Below are 20,446 nucleotides of genomic sequence, written 5' to 3'. Positions count from 1 at the left end.
AGGTAAAAAAAAAATCACCTTTTGTATAGTCAACAACGGCCTCCAAGGCTGCTATTCGGATATCCACAAAGTGACCATATTCTGCATATGACTTAAAGACGGCCGGGTCGCTTGGGACATGCCCGTTCTTCTGCAGTATGCGAATGGCATTCAGGCAGCTAGTATTTGGGGAGGGGAGGAAGGAGAAGGAGAAAAGGTTCTGCTTGAGAGTTCTGAATGCCCAGTCACAGGAAAGAGATTCCGTTTAACACTGCAACAGGTATTTTACATAACAATTTTCTAAATTACACCTAACTTGTGCAGTAACTCTCAGAAACTTGCAAAAATGGTATTTTAATTAAAGAGAGACTATTTTTTATTTCCTAAAGAGTTTCTCCAGATTACACAGAGCAAAACATGAGACTATTTAGATGTGCAATCATCCAGTGCAACACACTAAGTCACAAGATCAGACACAAGTAAATACGGGTAAACAATCTAGCCCGAGGTTCCCCAGCGTGGTGACTACGGGCATCCTGGTACCCACCAACACCTTTCCTGGCGCTCGGCAAACATTTTTTGAAAGTGGGCAAACCCCAGTGGGGCTTTTGCCCAATGGGGCTCCTGAATGGCCACTGGGGTCTGACAGGCTGTGCAGATTTTTAAGAATTGGCTTCGGCAGCAGCTGCCACCACAACCACAAGGATCTTTACAGCGTGACTGTATGTATGCAAGGAAATAACTTTTAAACAATATGTTTATTTTAAAAGGCACCTGGTTAAACAGAGCTTCTGCCTGAAATGTTGATGAGTTACTATTAGAGTGATGCGTGACCTCTGTCCCCGACATTTTGCGCATGCACCCACTGTGCCGTATCAGAATTCTAATGGTGCCCGTGGGCTCAAAAAGGTTGAGGGTCTCTGATCTAGTCCTTTCTGGGTGGCATCAAAACATCATCGGAAACTACACTACAGTTGCACTATAGCAATCATTTGCAGGTGAGTCGACTGGTCCACACAGGAGAATTCCATAACAAATAATTGCTATGGCACAATATCCAACAGTGGGAGACAATGGTCCATGCATGGCTTATGCAGATGAAGGCTGAAAGCCAGCGTGGAGCAGAAGGAAGAGTGGAACTCCCTGCCCCAGGATGTGGTGATGGCTGCCAACTTGGAAGGCTTTAAGAGGGGAGTAGACATGTTCATGGAAGATAGGGCTATCCATGGCTACTAGTAAAAATGAATACTAGTCATGATGCATACCCTTAAAGTGCATTTAACATAATTTACTTTTCTGTTTATTATGTAATTGGAAATTGTTATGACGTGTGAACAAAAGCTGGGGGGGGGGGGACAGAAATGATACAGTAGCCGCTGCTAGTGTCGCATACGGTATGGAGCAAAGTTGGGATGATTGGATAAGTATGATGGTTTTAGAATTATGTATTTTAAATTTTATATTGGTATATTTATTATTATTGACTATGTTGTAAGCCGCCCTGAGCCCGGCCTTGCTGGAAGAGGGTAATAATACCTATTCTCTCCAGTATCAGAGGAGCATGCCTATTATATTAGGTGCTTTGGAACACAGGCGGGACAATGCTGCTGTAGTTGTCTTGTTTGTGGGCTTCCTAGAGGCACCTGGTTGGCCGCCGTGTGAACAGACTGCTGGACTTGATGGGCCTTGGTCTGATCTAGTTCTGGTTTCAGAAGTACGTGATGGTGTTCCCCCACCACCACGGTCTTTGTAGTACTTTTAACAGGGGTGCATAGTCAATCTCCCCTTTATCGTCTGGTTTTTGTGTGTTTCTTAATAACAGTGAGAAGGCAACCGAAAGCTACAAGTCTACAAGACTGGCATGAACCATTGGGGCTCAGCAAGATCTGAATGCAAAGGCGAGGTTTACAGAGTGATGCTTGCAGCAGTTCACGATGTTACGGAATCATACCTGACTGTAATGGTGTGCCGGTAACTGGGTAGTAGCTTTTCCATGTTTAAGAACCGGGTTATTTCTTCAAGAATGAGGCGAACATCAGGGTTTAAATTATCCAGTGTCCGGGCTTCGTTGTTCACATTGACGGCAGGCGTTACAGAGTTTGCTAGCGCATCTATCAGTTCTGCTCGGTAATAGTTGTCTGAAAACTAAAGCCAAAGACCAAAACATAAACCGACAAACAGTGTAGAATGGGCCACCATAAACAAGAAAACCTACCTAAAGGCCCGTCCCGCTGAGTTTGTTTCCATACAAAGATCTGACCTTGTGACCAGATAGGCGTCAGAAAATCTCTTTGTCTTTAAAGGCACTTAAATTTGTGTAAATGAGGTACAGCCACAGATGTCAACCAGGGGTCTCCAAAGTAATGCCTGTGGGTGACATGGTGTCTGCCAACACCTTACTTGTAACCCACCAACTGTTGTTGGAAGTGGTGTGGTCAGGTGTGGCCCATCAGCAGGGCTTCTGATTGGCTGTGCAGAGTAAAAGAATGTTGTTTCCACAGCAGATGTCACAGAATTGATTTTATTCTTTCTCTTACTCCTCTTCCCAGTGTATTTTTAAAAATTACTTCTCATCCCATGCACTTGAGCATTCTCTTTCTCCCTCTCTTTCTGTGGTTGGCTCTGCTTTTTGTGGTGGTCATTTTGTGGTTGGCTCAGCCTCCTATGGTGGCCATTTTGTCATAGAATTAAGTACCCAAAGGTCAAGAAAAAAATCAACATCCAAGGCCAAAGGTTATACAATGTAAAGGTTATATCAATACAAAATATGTATATATTTATTATGGGCTAAAATCAATAACATATATGTTAGCCTACCAAACCAACATGTTCATTTTAAACATACAACACAAATAGACCAAAAAAAATCACAGAATTAAGACTCTGACCAAACACGTTCCAGCCAAATGGCCTTCTTCAGGGGTCAAAACAATAACAGTTCCAGACTAAAAATGTACATGACTTTCTTAAACACACACACACGGGGATTAGTTGCCCATTCTTATGGAAGCCTAAAACAGATGAGGAAGTCTTGCAAAACACAACGTACCTACAGTCATACAGGTTTTTAGAAAGTCATGTACATTTTTAGTCTGGAACTGTGATAATTAATAAATAAAACAAACAAACAAATAAATAAGTTTTAAAGCCGCTTTTTACCTTGTTTTTTCTATTGTCGTTGTACTTGATTAGGTCTAAAATGAACATCAAAACCTCTTTGGGACACAGATTATGAACGTCCCTCAGCAAGGCCATCGCAACAGGCATTGTCTGCGAAAAGGATTAAAAACATAAATGAGGAACTGGTTTGACACAAATATTTAATCAGAAGCCAGCTCATGGAAAAAAAACTTCTGCCTCGAAACGCCAAGTGTGCAGTTCCAACTTTCAGCTCTATTGAGTAGCTTCTCCATCAGCAGGGTCAGTTTCATGCCAGGCGATAGCCAAGCAGATTGTTTCACAAAGATTCTGGTTCATAATTCTGGGGAGGCCTAGGCTTAATGGAAAAATCCCCATATTAGATCAGATCAACTAGACCAGCAGGTCTCTGACAAATGAACCCCAGAGAGCTTATGATTTTCTCCTCAAGACATGGAGAAGGCATTGAAGGTACAGAACTATAGCTATGAAGACGAAAGGGGGGGAAGACTTTTTTTCTCTTTTCATTTTTTAGGAGCTTTTTAATTTTTATGATGGAAAAAATGGAAAATTTTGGGGTACACTAAAGAAAACTCCTACGAAATATTCTTTTTTAGAATGAGTAAAATGCTTTTTGGAGGGAAGGCGGCATGTTATAGCCCGATCTCAGAAGCTAAGCAGGGTCAGTACTTGGAAGGAAGGCCACCAAGGAAGGCTCTGCAGAGGAAGGCAATGGCAAACCACCTCTGCCTAATCACTTGGCTTGAAAGCCCCTTGCTGGGGTCAGCTGCAACTTGACAGCACTTTACACACACACACACAAAATGCTTTTTAAAGCAACGTTTTTTACACTCACAATGTACAGTATGAAAAAGTATTAGGACTTCACAACTTTTCAAACTGGGAAGTACTGGTTGGGGTCCACTGAAAATCCTTACTCTGTAGACATATGCAATTATTTTCAGTGCTTTTTTGTTTAATTGTAAATAATTTTAGCAACATCAATATGCTACAATGTATTTAATGGCGATACATTAATAAAGAATTCAGTGTTTTCAATATTATAACGTTTAGCTTAACATCCAGACATGCTGGCAGTTTCACCTACTGTGACTATGATCAAATTTCTGTGCAAATAACACACTGCTTTGTTTACTGCTGAATTTGTTTTCTACCTTCCACTTTTATTTTTTCCTACCTCTTAGATGGCAAAAATTAAAGATACACATGCTATGGAAGCATGTTGCTGCAGCAATTAGCATACCTTTATCAAATACTGGCAATAGGTGCAATTTTTCTTATACAAAAATGGAAATATTTATACTTTTAAATTCCATAAATATGTAAAATAGTACAATTCTATACAGTAAGTTATGAACAATATATTTTATGTTGTTAAATCAGTAAATAAATTTAGGTTTAATAGGAATGTAAGTATTGCATACATTTCAATTTCCCCCCAATTTCAATTTTTTTTCTGAAGACAAGCTTTTTCCTCCCTCGAGGCTTCAAAATTTCAGGAAATTTTACATCTCTATCCAGAATTGTGCATAGTATTCCCAGCTTGGCCAAACCATAAATTTATCAGTATCCAAAATGACTGTTGATACCATCATGATAAATACAGCTGATAACTCACAGTGGGTAAATACAGCTGATAACTGTATAATTATCATTAAATTAAATACAATTAATTAAATACAGATAAATACAGCTGATAACTGTAGCCATTCCTATATTTAGCAATCCAGGTCTGCTAAAGGAAGTTAAAGCATTAAGGAATGTGTGTGTTAAGTGCCGTCAAGTCGCTTCTGACTCATGGCGACCCTGTGAATCAATGTCCTCCAAAATGTCCTATCCTTGACAGCCTTGCTCAGAACTTGCAAATTGAGGGCCGTGGCTTCCTTTATTAAGTCAATCCATCTCTTGTTGGGTCTTCCTCTTTTCCTGCTGCCCTCAACATTTCCTAGCATGACTGTCTTTTCCAGTGACTCTTGCCTTCTCATAATGTGACCAAAATACAATAGCCTTAGTTTAATCATTTTAGCTTCTAGGGTCAGTTCAGGCTTGATTTAATTTATAATCCACTGATTTGTTTTTTTGCCCGTCCACGGTATCCATAACACTCTCCTCCAACACCACATTTCAAAGGAATCTACTTAAGGAATAGGAGATGATAAATACATCTTTACCTTCTGAAGGAAGTAACTCTGGAAGTTCATGAAGTTGTTGGTTTTCACAATGTTGGGGCAACTTTTGCAGCAGAACATGCGGGTGAAGAGGGACTTCATGGCTGGTGGACCTGTCCATGTGCTCACCATGAAATTCGCAATCTAGATGATTGGGAAAAAGAGAAGCCATACTGATATTGTACGGCTCACACAGTTCCCACCCCCCTCTTTACTCCCCAAAAGGGGTGGGTGGGAAACTGCAGCAAGTGAACAAAATCTACAACTATTTAGAAGAAGAGGAGTTGGTTTTTATACCCTGTTTTTTTCTCTACCGTAAGGAGTCTCAAAGCGGCTTACAATCGCCTTCCTTTCCCTCTCACAACAAGCACCTTGTGAGGTAGGTGGGACTGAGAGACTCCTGAGAGAACAGTGACTAGCCCAAAGTCACCCAGCAAGCTGCATATGGAAAAGTGGGTTAATTCACAGTGGATAGCCATGTTAGTCTGTCTGCAGTAGTAGAAAAGGGCAAGAGTCCAGTAGCACCTTAAAGACTAACAAAATATTTTCTGGTAGGGTATGAGCTTTCGTGAGCCACAGCTGAAGAAGTGAGCTGTGGCTCACGAAAGCTCATACCCTACCAGAAAATATTTTTGTTAGTCTTTAAGGTGCTACTGGACTCTTGCCCTTTTCTACTAATGGAGAAGTGGGGAATCTAATCCGGTTCTCCAGATTAGAGTTTGCCACTCATGTGGAGGAGAGGGGAATCAAACCTGGTTCTCCAGATTAAAGTCCATCGCTCTTAACCACTACACCATGCTGGCTCTTTAACAGGCGGAAGTTTTAAATCAACAGTTAACAAAGCTTTCTACCTTCCCGTTGTCTGCTGGAGAGCTCCTGGACATCCGCTATGGTATTGCATGCACTGCTGAGAACTGAGGCACAATTCTAGGACATGCACCCATTCTGGAGACCCTCCATGGGTTACCGGGTTCAATTCAAGGTTCTGGTTACCACCTACAAAGCCCTTAATGGCCTTGGACCCACATGCCTCTAGGACCATCTCCCCACCGCATCACCTTCCCTCATTTGAGCAAAGCTTTCTCAAGGTGCCACCCTGCAAATGGATAGGATTGGCAAAACAGTTTCACTTACCTGTAACTGTTGTTCATCTGGTGGATCTTCTATGCAGTAACACATTGGGGGACTGCGCAGGCCAGCCACGGATAAGATTTGTCAGCTTCTAGCAAAATCGAAAGTGAGAGTGCTCCCCCTCCCCTCGGGGCATGTAGCCTTCTCGCCTAACGGTCACATGACCCAGGGGGAGGGAGCACTCTCCCCTCCAGTTCTCCAACCTGCCGTCATGGAACCCCCCACGTGTATTGCGGAGAGGTCCCCCAGTGGGGAAGGAAGGAGGGATGTGTTACTGCATAGAAGATCCACCAGATGAACAACAGTTACACGTAAGTGAAACTCTGTTTTCATCTGCGTGGCTTCTATGCAGTCCCACATTGGGAGAGTAGCAAGCTCGGTTGCCCGGATGGTGGGTGTGGGACAGTCACCGAAACATGACTGCAAGACGGCACGTCCCACTGCTGCCTCTCTAGATGAATCCACATCGACCGCATAGTGCTTCATGAAAGTAGAAGGGGTAGACGACGTCGCCTCTCGACAGATGTCTCGGAGGTCGATTTTAGACGAAAAGGCGACGGAGGCAGCGTAAGTTCTTGTGGAGTGCGCCTTGATCATGTCTGGGCAATTCACATGTGCTCTCTCATAAGACAGTCTAATGGCTGAGGTAATCCACCTGGACAGAGTCTGCTGGGAGGCTCGGTGACCCTTACGGTGGTCGCTACAGCAATAACATATTAATGTTTTCCCTGCAAACAAGGTTCTTTGTAATAAGAAGGGAGGGCCTTCCGTACATTTAAAAGTATAGAGCCCTCTCCGCATCGGAAGAAGGGGTCGGCAATAACACAGGTAAGACGATACCTTGTGTAGAAAGAAAGATCGGGTTTCAACACCACTTAATCAGCGTGAAACTTAGTAAATGGTGAGGAATGACAAAGAGCCGTTAAATCTGTGACACGACTGGCCGAGGTGATTGTGACCAGACAGGCAGTCTCATAGGATAGCAAAGAGAGGCCCCCGTTGGCCAAAGGCTCAAACGGTGTTTCATGAGTTGGGACATGAAGGGAAAGCTCCACTGAGGAACAGGTGGAGATACCCGAGGATAGAGGTTAATATGTCCCCGTAAAAAAACTTCTGTGAGTCTGGGTGTGAAAAAAACACAGAAAAGAGAGTCCAACTCAGCGTGAAGGGCCGAACAGTAGTCGAGGGACTGAACAGTCCAGCATCGTTAAACATACGAGGTAGTCAAAAATTGACAACAGGAGAGAAGCAGCTCTGGACAAACCATTGTCAGCAATTCACAGGGAAAAACGTTTCCGCTTGGTATCAAGAAAAACGTCTCGTGGACAACTTAATGGGGTGCAGCAGCACCTGAGCCACCCTATCTGACCATAGATTACATAGAATTTTCCATGCTGCCAGCTTGATTCTGGAAGGAATGTGAGAAATATCTTGAGGAGGAACAGTACTAACTTGAGTCAGGGCATTAGAATCGTGAACTGAGATCTCCTGGGCTGGATGGTGCCACCAGGATGCCACTTGTCCTGTCTGTCCAGATCTTGGTCAGAACCTTGCCCAGCAAGGGGAAGGGGGGGGGGATCGACCAAGTCATTTGGAATGCATCCCCCATGGAGCCTGGGTTGTCCCCCGCTCCAGAGCACAATTGAGGACACGCTGAATTGTCCTGAGTCACAAGAGATACATTTGTGGGGTGCCCCAGATGAGGAAGAGATAACAGAGACAACGTGAGTCTACAGTGAGTTTGTGACAATCGTCAGGATGATAACTTACGAAGTCTACTAGAATGTTACTCGTGCCTGCGATGTGAATGGAAGTGACAGCGGAGCCATGTGTTATGGCCAGTCCCAGACTGGAATGGCTTCTGTGCACAGCAAATGGACCTTGTGCTGCCCTGTTTGTGCAGGGCGGTACTGTCCGTTGTGACCTGAACATGTCGATTCTCGAGGACCCCTGCAAAGGAACAGAGAGGAAGCCTAATAGAATGAAGCTCAAGAAAGTTAATGTGCAGGGTAGACTCTTGAGCAGGCCATACACCATGGGCCTTAAGAGCCGTACAATGAGCTCCTCCTCCTGATAAGGAGGTGTCAGGAACAATGAGCCTGTGGAGCAGGTGTTTGAAAAGGCAACACTGGCCAAGAGGACCATCAGACCAAAGAGGCAATAACCGATGTAGGGATAGACAGCTTTTTGTAATGAGGGTCAATATTCAGCTGGAATGATGTCAGAAAACCGAGTGTGCAAGGGGAACATCCGCAGACGAGCAAAGGCAACAACTGCAGTGGAAAAGCCATGAGTCTCAAGTAGAGAATTATAGGTAGAGAATTGGAACCTTTCCTAGAACAGGCTAACTATCTTTCAAATGGAGCGTATTTGTAGCAACACCCTTATGCGGCTGCAAAAGGAATTAAGTGCGGAGCTGTTGCTCATCCTGGGACCCGCTCTGAACAGGAGCACAGGGGCTAACCAGGGCATCCTAGGACCAGGGCATCCTGGGACCCACTCTGAACCGGCAGAGGGGTTAACCAGGGAATCATGAGACGTATCCTCAAGTTCCGTAGATGTAGTCGCTCGGCCCCAAGAGACATCGACGATGATGGGAGATGCCGAGGTGAATTAGATGCCGATCGGTACTGAGGTGTGCCGGTGTGGGTCGGCGCCGAGGCGACTCCGCATTCCGAGTGACAGGGGCAAGAAAACTTGGCTGGTTTAATGAGGGTTTTCACCGCTTAGAGGTCCGAAGGGAGGATTTGTCTCGCCCAGACGTACCTCAGATGTCTTGCCTAGATTCCGAAAAGGGGAAACTTTCCTCAAGGTGGAGGTAACCACGCCAAGGACTCCATGTAAAAGTAATCAGTCCAAGTCCTCAGTGCCCTCTGAGTGATCTAGCACAACTCTTACATGAGGAAGGCAATTTTTCTGTGGCAGTCGGACTTAATTATTTCTTGAAGAGAGGAGCCTTCATAGACTCCATAATGAAGAGAAGCTAAAGACACGTTCTCTCTCCGTGGCGGCAGAAAGAGAACTGGAGGGGAGAGTGCTCCCTCCCCCTGGGTCATGTGACCGTTAGGCGGGAAGGCTACTTGCCCCAGGGGAGGGGGAGCACTCTCACTTTCGATTTTGCTAAAAGCTGACAAATCTTATCCGTGGCTGGCCTGCACAGTCCCCCAATGTGGGACTGCATAGAAGCCACGCAAATGAACTTCCCGTTCACACCCATTCTCTGGGGTGGCTCCCCCCTTGTAGAAAGGCCTGCCTGAGGTGGTCAGGAAGCCCCCCCAGCCCCCGCACAGAATGTGCAAAACAGAAATGTTCAGGAGGGCATTTTCACAAAGGGATCAGAACACTCAAATAATGGAACAGCACAGGAAGGACGGAAGAGCATAAGAAGAGCCCTGCTGGATCAGACCAGTGGTCCATCTAGCCCAGCATCCTGCCTCATACAGTAACCCACCAATTCCTCTGGAGGTCCAACAACAGGGTATAGAGGCCAAAGTCTTCCCTTCAGGCACTGGGATTCAGAGGTTTACTACCTCTGAAATGTGGAGGTTCCCTTAGGCACCGATGGTTAGTAGCCACTGACAAATCTGTCCCCCACTCATCTTTCTAACGTAAGAACATAAGAAGAGTCCTGCTGGATCATTATGTAGTCTATTGCAATGTTTATTTTATGCATCACTTCCCGTTTTTACTGCAATGTCATCTACCCCTTTAGCCCCCCCCCCTTCTTCATTCTATTATCCAACAGCTCAGCATTGCAAGGACAGGTAAGTAATGGTGGACAACAGCCATTTGCAAACAGCACTTCTGCCACTGAAGAAGAAGAGTTGGTTTTTATATGCCGACTTTCTCTACCACTTAAGGGAGATTCAAACCGATTTACAATCTCCTTCCCTTCCCCTCCCCACAACAGACACCCTGTGAGATAGGTGGGGCTGAGAGAGCTCTAACAGAGCTGTAACTTGCCCAAGGTCACCCAGCTGGCTTCGTGTGGAGGAGAAGGGAAACAAATCCAGTTCACCAGATTAGCCTCCGCCGCTCATGTGGAGGAGTGGGGAAATCAAACCCGGTTCAAACCCGGTTCTCCAGATCAGACTCCACTGCTCCAAACCACCGCTCTTAACCACTACAAAATGCTGATCATCTTGGCATGGAAACCTGATAATTGTCCAAAGAACCCTGGAGGGCGGGGGTGCTTGAGAAACACAATTTAAAATGAAAGCGCTACCTAAAAACCAGACAGCCTCTTGTCACCACATCTTCTATAAATTGGAGTTATAGTATGTGGAAACGGTCTGCACTTATAGGACATCTGCAATTAATTATCTTCCCACAATCAATACCCAGCTTTACTTGTTCCTTCTACCACCCCAATTTACATTTCAGGCAGGTTTTTTTTTTTTTTAATTTGGTAAGCTACATATTCAGCGCCTGCAGAAACCAGTCGCTCAAGAGGCGTTCATGTTACCCGTTTCCTCGGTTTACCCTGCCAATAACCTCATTTCAGATTTCAACCATGCCTCAGCCACCCGGAAAGTACAAGACCACACGAAGAGAAAGAGGCAATTCAGAATCCTGTCTAGGTTTAAGTTATAGTTTGGAGCAGATGGAGAAGAGGCAAATGTTAACAATCGGTACAACGGAGATGGGCTTGTCCAAACAACCTACACTTAGAAATTCCACTTTATGGAACAGTAAAGGATTGCAGAAATCATTACACGTTGCCTTTGCCAATAAAGACAGCTGGTAGTTGATAAGAAATCTATCTGTAAAGCAAGACCTCACAGAAGGAGACAGGAGGAAAGGTGTACCTATCCCCTGTAACATTACAGGGGAGGATGGGGTCTACAGTTCAATAATCACCCCGCTGTTCCAGTTGGAAACTATCACTGGCTACTCTTGCAGGAGTCGGCTCTACCTTTCTCTGCAGGGAACATCAACGGCTCGGATCTAAAAGAGACAGGAGGAAAGGTGCATCTGTCTCCTGTAACATTACAGGTTGAGTATCCCTTATCCGGACATCTGATATCCTGAGTGATCCGAAAACCGGACGTTTTCAACCGGCATGCAGACATTACTCACAGGCTCTCAGCAATGCCACTGATGGTTCAGTGTACACAAAATTATTTCAAAATATTGTTTAAAATTACATTCAGGCTATGTGTATAAAGTACATATTGTATAAAATATATATAAAACATACATGAACTTCGTGTTTAGATTTGGGTGATATTCCCCAAGCTATCTCATTATGTACTTACAAAAATTCCAAAATGTTCCAAAATATGGAAAGATCCAAAATATGGACCACTTCTGGTCCCATGCAGTCCAGATAAGGGATACTCAACCTGTATAGGGGAGGATGGGGTCTAGCGTTCACTAATCACCCTGCTGTTCCAGTTGGAAGCAGACACTTGCTACTCTCGCGGGAGTCAGTTCTACCTTCCTCTGCAGGGAACGTCAAGGGATCTGACCTGTGTTCAACAGGATGATTTGATACCCAGGACTGGCCCTGCGAGAACTCCATGGAAGTCTCAGAACCTGTGAAGGCATTTAATTGAAGTCCAACCTGGCCATCTCTCACCTTCGCGAGACAGAAGCATGCCATTATTCTCACTCGGTAGAAACACTGCTCTTGTTCGAGGATATCGGTCAGTGCGAGCCGTGATGCTGGAGTGGGGAACTTCTGCAGGGCCAAAATGGACTCCTCCTGGGCAACCACATCTCTCTCGTATCTCAGCTGGTACTGCCACATAAAGTCAGCCTGTTCAAATTCTACCTTCCTTAATACAGACATGTCTGGGTCGATCCTTATCCAGAGCAGAGGGGAGTCAGCGCTGAAAACGAGACGAGCAAAATTTACGCTACGGCTTGAAATGTAGAGGAAGGCATGCAGACATGCAGTAACATATTAACACGGGGTGAAAGGGTAGCTCCAAACTCAAAACCTCTCGTTTCCGACATGCATAAGGCTATAGTTATGGGACAAGCTTTTAATTTCAGCCATGTGTGGAATGGCAGGAAAGTTCCATTCTACCTTGGGGAAATTTAGCCTGGGTCCAACCCTGTGGTTAGCAAAAACCAGAAAGCAGAGGAAGGTTCCATTCTACCAAGGGGGAAATTTAGCCTGGGTCCAACCATGTGGTTAACAAAAACCAGAAAGCAGAGGAAAGTTCCAATCTACCATGGGGGAAATTTCGCCTGGGTCCAACCCTGTGGTTAGCAAAAACCAGAAAGCAGAGGGAACCTTACAAGGATTGAGCCGTGGCTTGGCATTAGAGCATCTGCTCTGTATGCAGAAGGTCCCAGGTTCAAACCCCGGCATCTCCAATTTTAAGGATCAGGTAACAGATGTTGTGTAAGAACCTGGAGAGACAGTACTGACCTTGAAAGACCAAAGGTCTGACCCAGTGCAAGTCTGCTTCATGTGTGTTCATGCAAAACAACATGAGTGAGTTCAGTGACAAACCATGGCTGGCGTTACACCTGAGCGAAGCCTGTGACACACACACGCAACAAACATGCAATTTGCATGTCCATTTAAGAGGACGGATAGACTGTGTTCGATCTAACATACAATCGTATTTATCTAATACAATCGCATTTATCTAATAAAACTATCATACCAGGAAGAGACCAAACAGTACGTATTGGGAGACGGCCACTATCCATAAACAAGCCTATTCCAAAACCAATATTTAATAAGGGCTGGTGAAACAATTACATAGTCTATAACACTAGCTCTTTTTAAACCATAGTTAAGTACACATTTCCATCCTATCAGCTTGTCTATTTTAATTTAAAACAACTACATTATTTTCGATAAGGAGTAAAAATAATTGTCTCCCCACAATTTGCATGTTATTTCTATACAGGGACGCCTTTAACACAGAAGTCTTGTCAAGCTTGACGTCTCGATCGTTACTGGCGTACACCGGTAACTGCCGCACGATCCTTTTGAATTTTCAGCCATGTGCGGAATGGCAGGAAAGTTCCGTTCTACCTTGGGAAAATTTACCCTGGGTCCAACCCTGTAGCACAGGCTTCCACATTTAAGCGACCAAGAGTGGATACCTCAGTTATAACAGAACAGAAGGAGAAAAAACAGCTAACAGCTGAACAAGATGGCTAACGGAATGGCAAATCCTTTTGAATAAAAGAAGCAGTGTTCAGACCGGCTCCCAGCACAGTTACGGGTTCACGACCACGTGTAGTTATGGAAAAAGGAAGGAGTTATCAGCCACAGTTCCAAGGCTTGTTATCCAGCTCTAATGCAGCACTCTAGCCTTTGCTACAAGTCACTTCCTCAAACCACTGAACTGGTTCCTTCTAAGAATACATTTGGAGTGGTACTCATGGGTCTCTGGATAGTGCCCGGGGCATCCCCAAAGGTGTGGACCTCCAAGGTATGGCAATGGGAGAGGGGATTGGCAAAAATGAGTTCTGCCAATGGACCCCATAGGTAGGATTCCAGAAATTGCCAGGATATTATTATTCACAAAGCCTAAGAACTACAATTCTATGAGTACTGCAGAAGGCAGCGGGAGTACGGCTACACCTCCATAACACCTCCATATGCCTCATCCACCTTTCTGGTAAGCCGGAGAGAGGAAGTGCCCCCTAGCAGGTAACTACTGCTGGGTCCGGGGGAGAGTCGCCCTGCTGTTTCCATAATCCAGATTGCTGCTGCTGGACTGGGGCAGGTATCATTCACTCTTCCTTCCTTCCAACAACCCAGTACAATACAGGGAAAGGGACAATATCTTTGTTTTCATGGAATAACTTACTCCATGGCAGAAAGATCCATGTCTACTTCCTCTCCATTCATTAGGGGAATCTTTTTCTTCTTATTCCTGTGTTTTTTAAAAAAGAAAAAGAAAAAAAAGAAAGCCAAACATGAATACTAATTGCTGTTTTCTTTTCTGAACTCAGCAAGCACAGATTAAATAACGTTTAAATAAACCATGTTATGAAGGAGGTTATGAAGAAGGCTGAGCCATTAAAACTTCATTTAGCCAGAGCAGATGTTTCTGTCTGCTTCTGTCAATCATGCTTCAGAGGTTCATGGCCTCCTCCCAGGTTCAATCCCCGGCATCTCCAGTTAAAGAGACTAGGCAAGTAGGTGATGTGAAAGACCCCTGCCTGAGACCCTGGAGAGCTGCTGCCAGTCTGAGTAGACAATACTGACTTTGATGGACCAAGGATCTGGTTCAGTATAAGGCAGCTTCATGTGTGAGAAGAGTTAGTTTTTATATGATGACTTTGTCTACCTTTTAAGTGGTAGAGAAAGTTGGCATATAAAAACCAACTCTTCTTTTTTATCTTATAGCCCGCCCTCCCCAGCAAAGCCGGGCTCAGGATGGCTCACAACATCGTTCATTCGACAAAGAAATCAAATTTCCATAAAATTACAATAACATCGTGCTAGAACAGTGCTGTAATAAAAACCAATCCCACACATTAACAATAGACATATAGATATGTAAGTAAATAAAGGTGACAGTCCTACTATATCATATCAGCCACAGCTGGGGCCTGTGGGCAATCAGGTCCCCCCATGTAGTTAATACTGAACTCAGATGGAAGTAAATGGGGGGGGGGAGGATAGGGAGGCCAGCAATGATGGAAAACCGTAGCTGGCCTCAACCATAGGCCTGGTGGAATAGCTCTGTCTTGCAGGCAAAATGGGACCAAGGCAGTGGAAATGGGATATGGTGGTCATTCTGGTTCAACGCTCCGTCAGGATACTCATATGAATGGTTTAGTCCCTACCGTCTACTCTTTGAATGGCAGGGGATGTCATGCTTCAGGCTGTTTTCTTCTATTTGCAGAGTATGGTTGAAAGACCCGTCAAGCTCCTGCACCGTCACCTTCAGAGGGCCCTTAAAAGAGATTGATTTAACCGTTACTGGGGACGTGAAGAAACAATACAAATACTAGCTAAGATTCCACGTAAAGTGGGCATGGTTTTGACTGTTTCCGACACTTGTCGCCTGAACTGACCTCAAAGGGCCCTTGTCTTTTTTCACAGGCCACCCTGTGAGGTAAGTTAGGTGAAGAGAAAACGGTTTGCCCAAGCCCATCCCATGACATCCAAAGCTGAACAGGGATCCGAACACGAGATTCATATGCCTAAGTACAATATTCAAACCACTGTACTTTCTCAGCTCTCCTATAAGCTCTCTGTGGGGTCAACCACTCTTGGTATAACCCCCATTATCCCCACGATTTTGTATCAGCAAACACCCCCAACAAAACAGAAGAAGGACATCAGCTTCCTAGCCCAGAAGGTCCAGCCACATGCGCGCAGAATGGAAGATAATCACAAGACTTAGCATTTATAAGAAGAAGAAGAGTTGGTTTTTATATGCCGACTTTCTCTACCACTTAAGGAAGAATCAAACCAGCTTACAATCACCTTCCCTTCCTCTCCATACAACAGAGACCTTGTGAGGAAGGTGGGGCTGAGAGAGTTCAGAGAGAACGGTGACTAGCCCAAGGCCACCCAGCTGGCTTCATGTGTAGGGGTGGGCAAACCAACCCGGTTCACCAGATTAGCATCCGCCGCTCATGTGTAGGAGTGGGGAATCAAACCCGGTTCTCCAGATCAGAGTCCACCACTCCAAACCACCACTACACCACGCTGGCTCTCTCCCAGGTTTCAAGTCTCCTGCACTGCAGACAGATGTGATCCCAAAAACATCAAGGACAGGAGGAAACCAGAAGTGAACTCAATTCTTTATCCATGTGTCAGAGTTTTCAAGAGTTGATGCAAGGTTGTGTTTAGAATAACAGCTGATAAATAAGTGAAAAACATCCAACTGGAAAGTATGTCACCTGACATTAATAAAAATTCTATTCAACATTAATGTCATGCAATAAAATATTTAAAGTAGATGGGGCTACGCATCCCCCCACTTGCCCTGCCCCAATATGGCTCAGTTTCAAAAAGGTTGCCCCCACCCCTTATTTAATAGTAGTAACATAAAAGAAAGGCTAGTTGGACAGTAGGTGTGTACAAAAGGTTGACAAGTTTCACTAAAAATGTGAGAGAATTGGACTTACCAAAAATTTCTGGGTCCCAGGAGATGTATAGTCCTGCTTTATTTCTAATTCTAGTACGTTTCGTTTCCTGTTAAATGCAAAACTTCCATAAAACTTGACCACGCTGCTCTGATCTCTAATGAACTGAATAGGATAATAACCACTGTGTTCAGAAGCCACTTAAGTCCCAAAACTTAGTATAATCAGAATAGAGAGGGCCTACAGCAAGCTATATTTACCTCTGTATTTACCTCATGCTTGTGTGGCGGAATTTTCTGATTGTTCATGTTATTCGATTTATAATTTGGCGTAGTATGAATGAATGAGATCGTAATATACCACACATCAATAGCAGCCTTTATGGTTACAAAAGGTCACTAAGTTTCTGGATTTAATTTACTTATTTGCATTTCAAATGTTTAACATGAAGCGGCCGATGAAGTCGATAATGTCATGTGGTCGTAAACCCTAATCCGTAAACTCCCAGGGCTGTGTAAGACTGTTTGCTACACAAGGACCAGCATTGTATAAATGTGTTACCACAGGTAAACTTTCACCTCACCTCACACCCAATGCTTTTTCAATAGCATTGGTTCACAGCATCAGCCGTGAGTCATCAAGGATCAAGGTAGTAAGGATCTTCTATCACATGGGGAAGATAATCTGCCCCATCATCCCATGTCATTAGAAGGTGGCTGCGTGGATCAGGGCCTACTCAGTGGTGGCACCAGGACCATGGAGCTCAGTTTCATGAGGATAATTCTTAGTTAATCACTCCTTGCATTGAGAAGGTTGGTGAAATCACCCTAATCTTTGAAATCTTTCAGTTGAGCGGATCTAGTTTTAAACTGATTACATGTTTATACCTGCTTAGTTAATAACTTTGAAATTTCTTTTCCTCAAAGCTGTGCTTCTTTTTATTCTGTTCATTTGGTTTCTCGACTGTTTTTTCTTTCAACTTGCTTTGTTTTTAGCTGCCTAAACTCTACCCTTCCAGATAATGCCATGTTGGAGTACCAAACGCAGTGTAATTTGCTCATGTGAGGAGGCCCAAGATACTCCTTAACTATTAACCAGAGGACATCAAGCTGACCTGAAATACTGTCAAAACACAGGTCGGTACTTCTAAGCAGTTTTTACAAGTGCCAATCAGTTTCACATCACCTCTTGCTGTTACAAAGGCAAATTTTATCTATAGGTGTCCCAAGACTTTTTGGCACCAAAATGAAGTTTTAGCATGCACATCTGAAAACGTGAATGTGAATTCAGGGGAGGGACTGTGGCTCAGTGGTAGAGCATGTGCTTGGCATGCAGAAGGTCCCAGGTTCAATCCCTGGCATCTCCAGTTAAAGGGACTAGGCAAGTAGGTGATGTGAAAGACCTCTACCAGAGACCCTGGAGAGCCGCTGCTGGTCTGAGTAGACAATACTGACTTTGATGGACCAAGGGTCTGATTCAGTATAAGGCAGCTTCATGTGTTCAATGTACCAAACAGTGGCATTTTCCATATGACTCATGGTTCCTAGTTATGTAACAGAGGCTAGATGGCCAACTGTCAGCAATGCTGATTCTATGACCTTAGGCAGATCATGAGAAAGAGGGCATCTTGGCCATCTTCTGGGCATGGAATAGGGGTCACTGGGTGTGTGTGTTGGGGGGAGGTAGTTGTGAATTTCCTGCATTGTGCAGGGGGTTGGACTAGATGACCCTGGTGGTCCCTTCCAACTCTTATGATTTTATGTAGTTTACGTTTAAATTCAACTTATGTTACTGAGTGTTTTTCAGGGTGAGCAGAACATTACAGATTGTTGCTGCCTCCTCTGAAGGAAGATTCACAGGAACCTAACTTACGTAAAAGAAACCTGGACCACAGCAACTGAGACAGATTTATAAACTTTAACGAACTCTTTGTGCCATTTCAAGGCTGCTTCACATGTTCCAGTGCCCCCAATTAACAGGGCCATGGGACGGCTACTTTTCATCTTCACTGTTAACTGGCCCAGAGCTGGAACGAAAAGGATACACCCATTGCTTTATTAACGGCTGGATGTCTTTGCCAGAGACGTTGGAGATGGATTTTAAAAACCCAGATGTGGAAACCAGCATCTGACTCCACATATGAGACTGAAACTTCTGGGATGAGGCAGTGCTGGCCAGACTCAACAGTTTGTTGAAAACCTACGAAGAAAAATGAGCGTTGGTCTGTACTCAAAGCAGGCTAAGCAATCTTAAATCTTTAAGACATATTAAAAGGCAATCAGGTCATGGTACGCAACAGAGTTCATTTTAAAAACAAAGCCAGACAGGATCCTAGGTGGTCCTGCTGCTGGTAGGGAGAGAAAGAATTCAAGCTGCACCTCTTGGGAACAAACCTGGCCATCAACTACTTTCGGAGTGAGCATATATCAGAGAACACGTTGGCTCAGAAGTGTGCTGTCGGGTCGGTTCATGGTCTGCGTAGTCAAACATTTGTTGCCGGCAGCAGCTAGCCAAAGACCTCAGGGAGCTCACAGCACAGTGCGCTCCAACATCTTGTATTCAGAGGTATGCTGCCTTTGTACATGGAGGTTCCACTCAGCTATCACGACTAAGCACTTATAACCCCATCGTCCAACACCTTCTTTATTTAGTAAAGCACACTGCTAAGGGATTACAGTACAGTCCTGTGCCGGGTTACTCTGTCTAAACCCTCTGAAATGGGCTTAGACTGGAGTAACTCTGCACACAATTGTGTTGTATGCTTGCTAGAACTGTTTTTTGTTTGTTTGTTTTTTGTAGTGGGTGGGGAGAAAGAACAGCTCAAGACAGGCAACAGATTGAATTGTTTAAGCCACTGGTGAGTACCCTTGTTTTTGTAAGCAATGGCCTGATTCCATGGCCTGCTATCCAAGAGGAAACCTAGTTTTCCGGGTGTGGTTCTAACTGGCCTCAAACCGCATGGGTCGATTATGCAAACAGCTAACCGTGCAAAGAGGCGTTTGTGTTTTCTGGGCCCCATAGGGTTGCATTTACATTAGTGAAGCTATGAAAGTTTAGGCCTGGCTAAGACCACCACTTAGCAAGTCCATGGATGCTGCCCCCTGCTCTGCGTTATCCGAAGGAAAGGCAGAGTACAAACGCAACTAATACATCTTTAATGGTTTGGGCCAGTGCAGGAGTCAAGAGAGCCAGCGTGGTGTAGTGGTTAAGAGTGGTGGAATACAATCTGGAGAACAAGGTTTGATTCCCCACTCCTCCACATGAAGCCTGCTGGGTGACCTTGGGCTAGTCACAGTTCTCTCAGAACTCTCTCAGCCCCACCTACCTCACAAGGTGTCTGTTGTGGGGATGGGAAGGGGAAGGCAATTGTAAGCTGCTTTGAGACTCCTTAAAGTAGAGAAAAGTGGGGTATAAAAACCAACTCTTCTTTCTCTTGACTATAGAAGTGAGCTGTGGGACACACACACACACACACACACCGACATGTCCTCCCTGGAGCAAACATCCTCCCCTCTTGCCTCAACCATGGTTAAGAGAGATCTTGACACTGATGTTCACCATGGATAATTGGGATTTGAAGCTGGTTGACAATCCCTGCCTAAGCAGGGAACTTGGCTACCCTTCTCCGTGGTTAATGATGGCACCTTAATATCTCTCAACCATGGTTAGGTCAATGGGGCAACTGCCTCAGGGAGGGAACCTATAAACCCCTGGTTGATTCACAATTCCTTAACTAAGATTAACAGTTTTTCATAAGTACCAGTCATTTGCACAAACTGGGAACACACTGGTTTTACTCACAGGGCTGGATCCCGCCAGCTTTTCAGCTGCTAAAAGAGGACCACCAAAAATTGCTTAGCTGGGGATCATGACACCAGCATCTTTTAATTATAATTAACGGACACTGGGTTTTAAATCTGGCTTTTATATTCTACTGCTCTAAGTACATTTTGATTTGATTGTATTATGTACAGATGTTGTTTGCTGCC

The 20,446-nt window shown here is 44.5% G+C and overlaps 1 protein-coding gene across 1 annotated transcript in view; it reads right to left on the bottom strand.

The window, feature by feature from the left end:
* TAF2 (TATA-box binding protein associated factor 2) overlaps positions 1–20,446 on the bottom strand; it is a 72,003-nt gene that overhangs the window by 25,213 nt on the left and 26,344 nt on the right. Inside the window, exons 12-20 of the mRNA XM_056854490.1 lie at positions 18,502–18,656; positions 16,500–16,614; positions 15,207–15,316; positions 14,222–14,287; positions 12,019–12,271; positions 5,310–5,450; positions 3,139–3,249; positions 1,931–2,124; positions 19–158 (exon numbers count right to left, since the gene is read on the bottom strand). Coding sequence (XP_056710468.1) covers positions 19–158; positions 1,931–2,124; positions 3,139–3,249; positions 5,310–5,450; positions 12,019–12,271; positions 14,222–14,287; positions 15,207–15,316; positions 16,500–16,614; positions 18,502–18,656 — 1,285 coding nt within the window. The remainder of the gene's footprint in view (positions 1–18; positions 159–1,930; positions 2,125–3,138; positions 3,250–5,309; positions 5,451–12,018; positions 12,272–14,221; positions 14,288–15,206; positions 15,317–16,499; positions 16,615–18,501; positions 18,657–20,446) is intronic.

Source organism: Euleptes europaea, chromosome 8, assembly GCF_029931775.1.
Source record: "Euleptes europaea isolate rEulEur1 chromosome 8, rEulEur1.hap1, whole genome shotgun sequence".
Taxonomy (NCBI): Eukaryota; Metazoa; Chordata; class Lepidosauria; order Squamata; family Sphaerodactylidae; genus Euleptes; species Euleptes europaea.
Note: the sequence above shows the minus strand (reverse complement) of the source record. Positions and strands in the feature narration are given on the sequence as shown.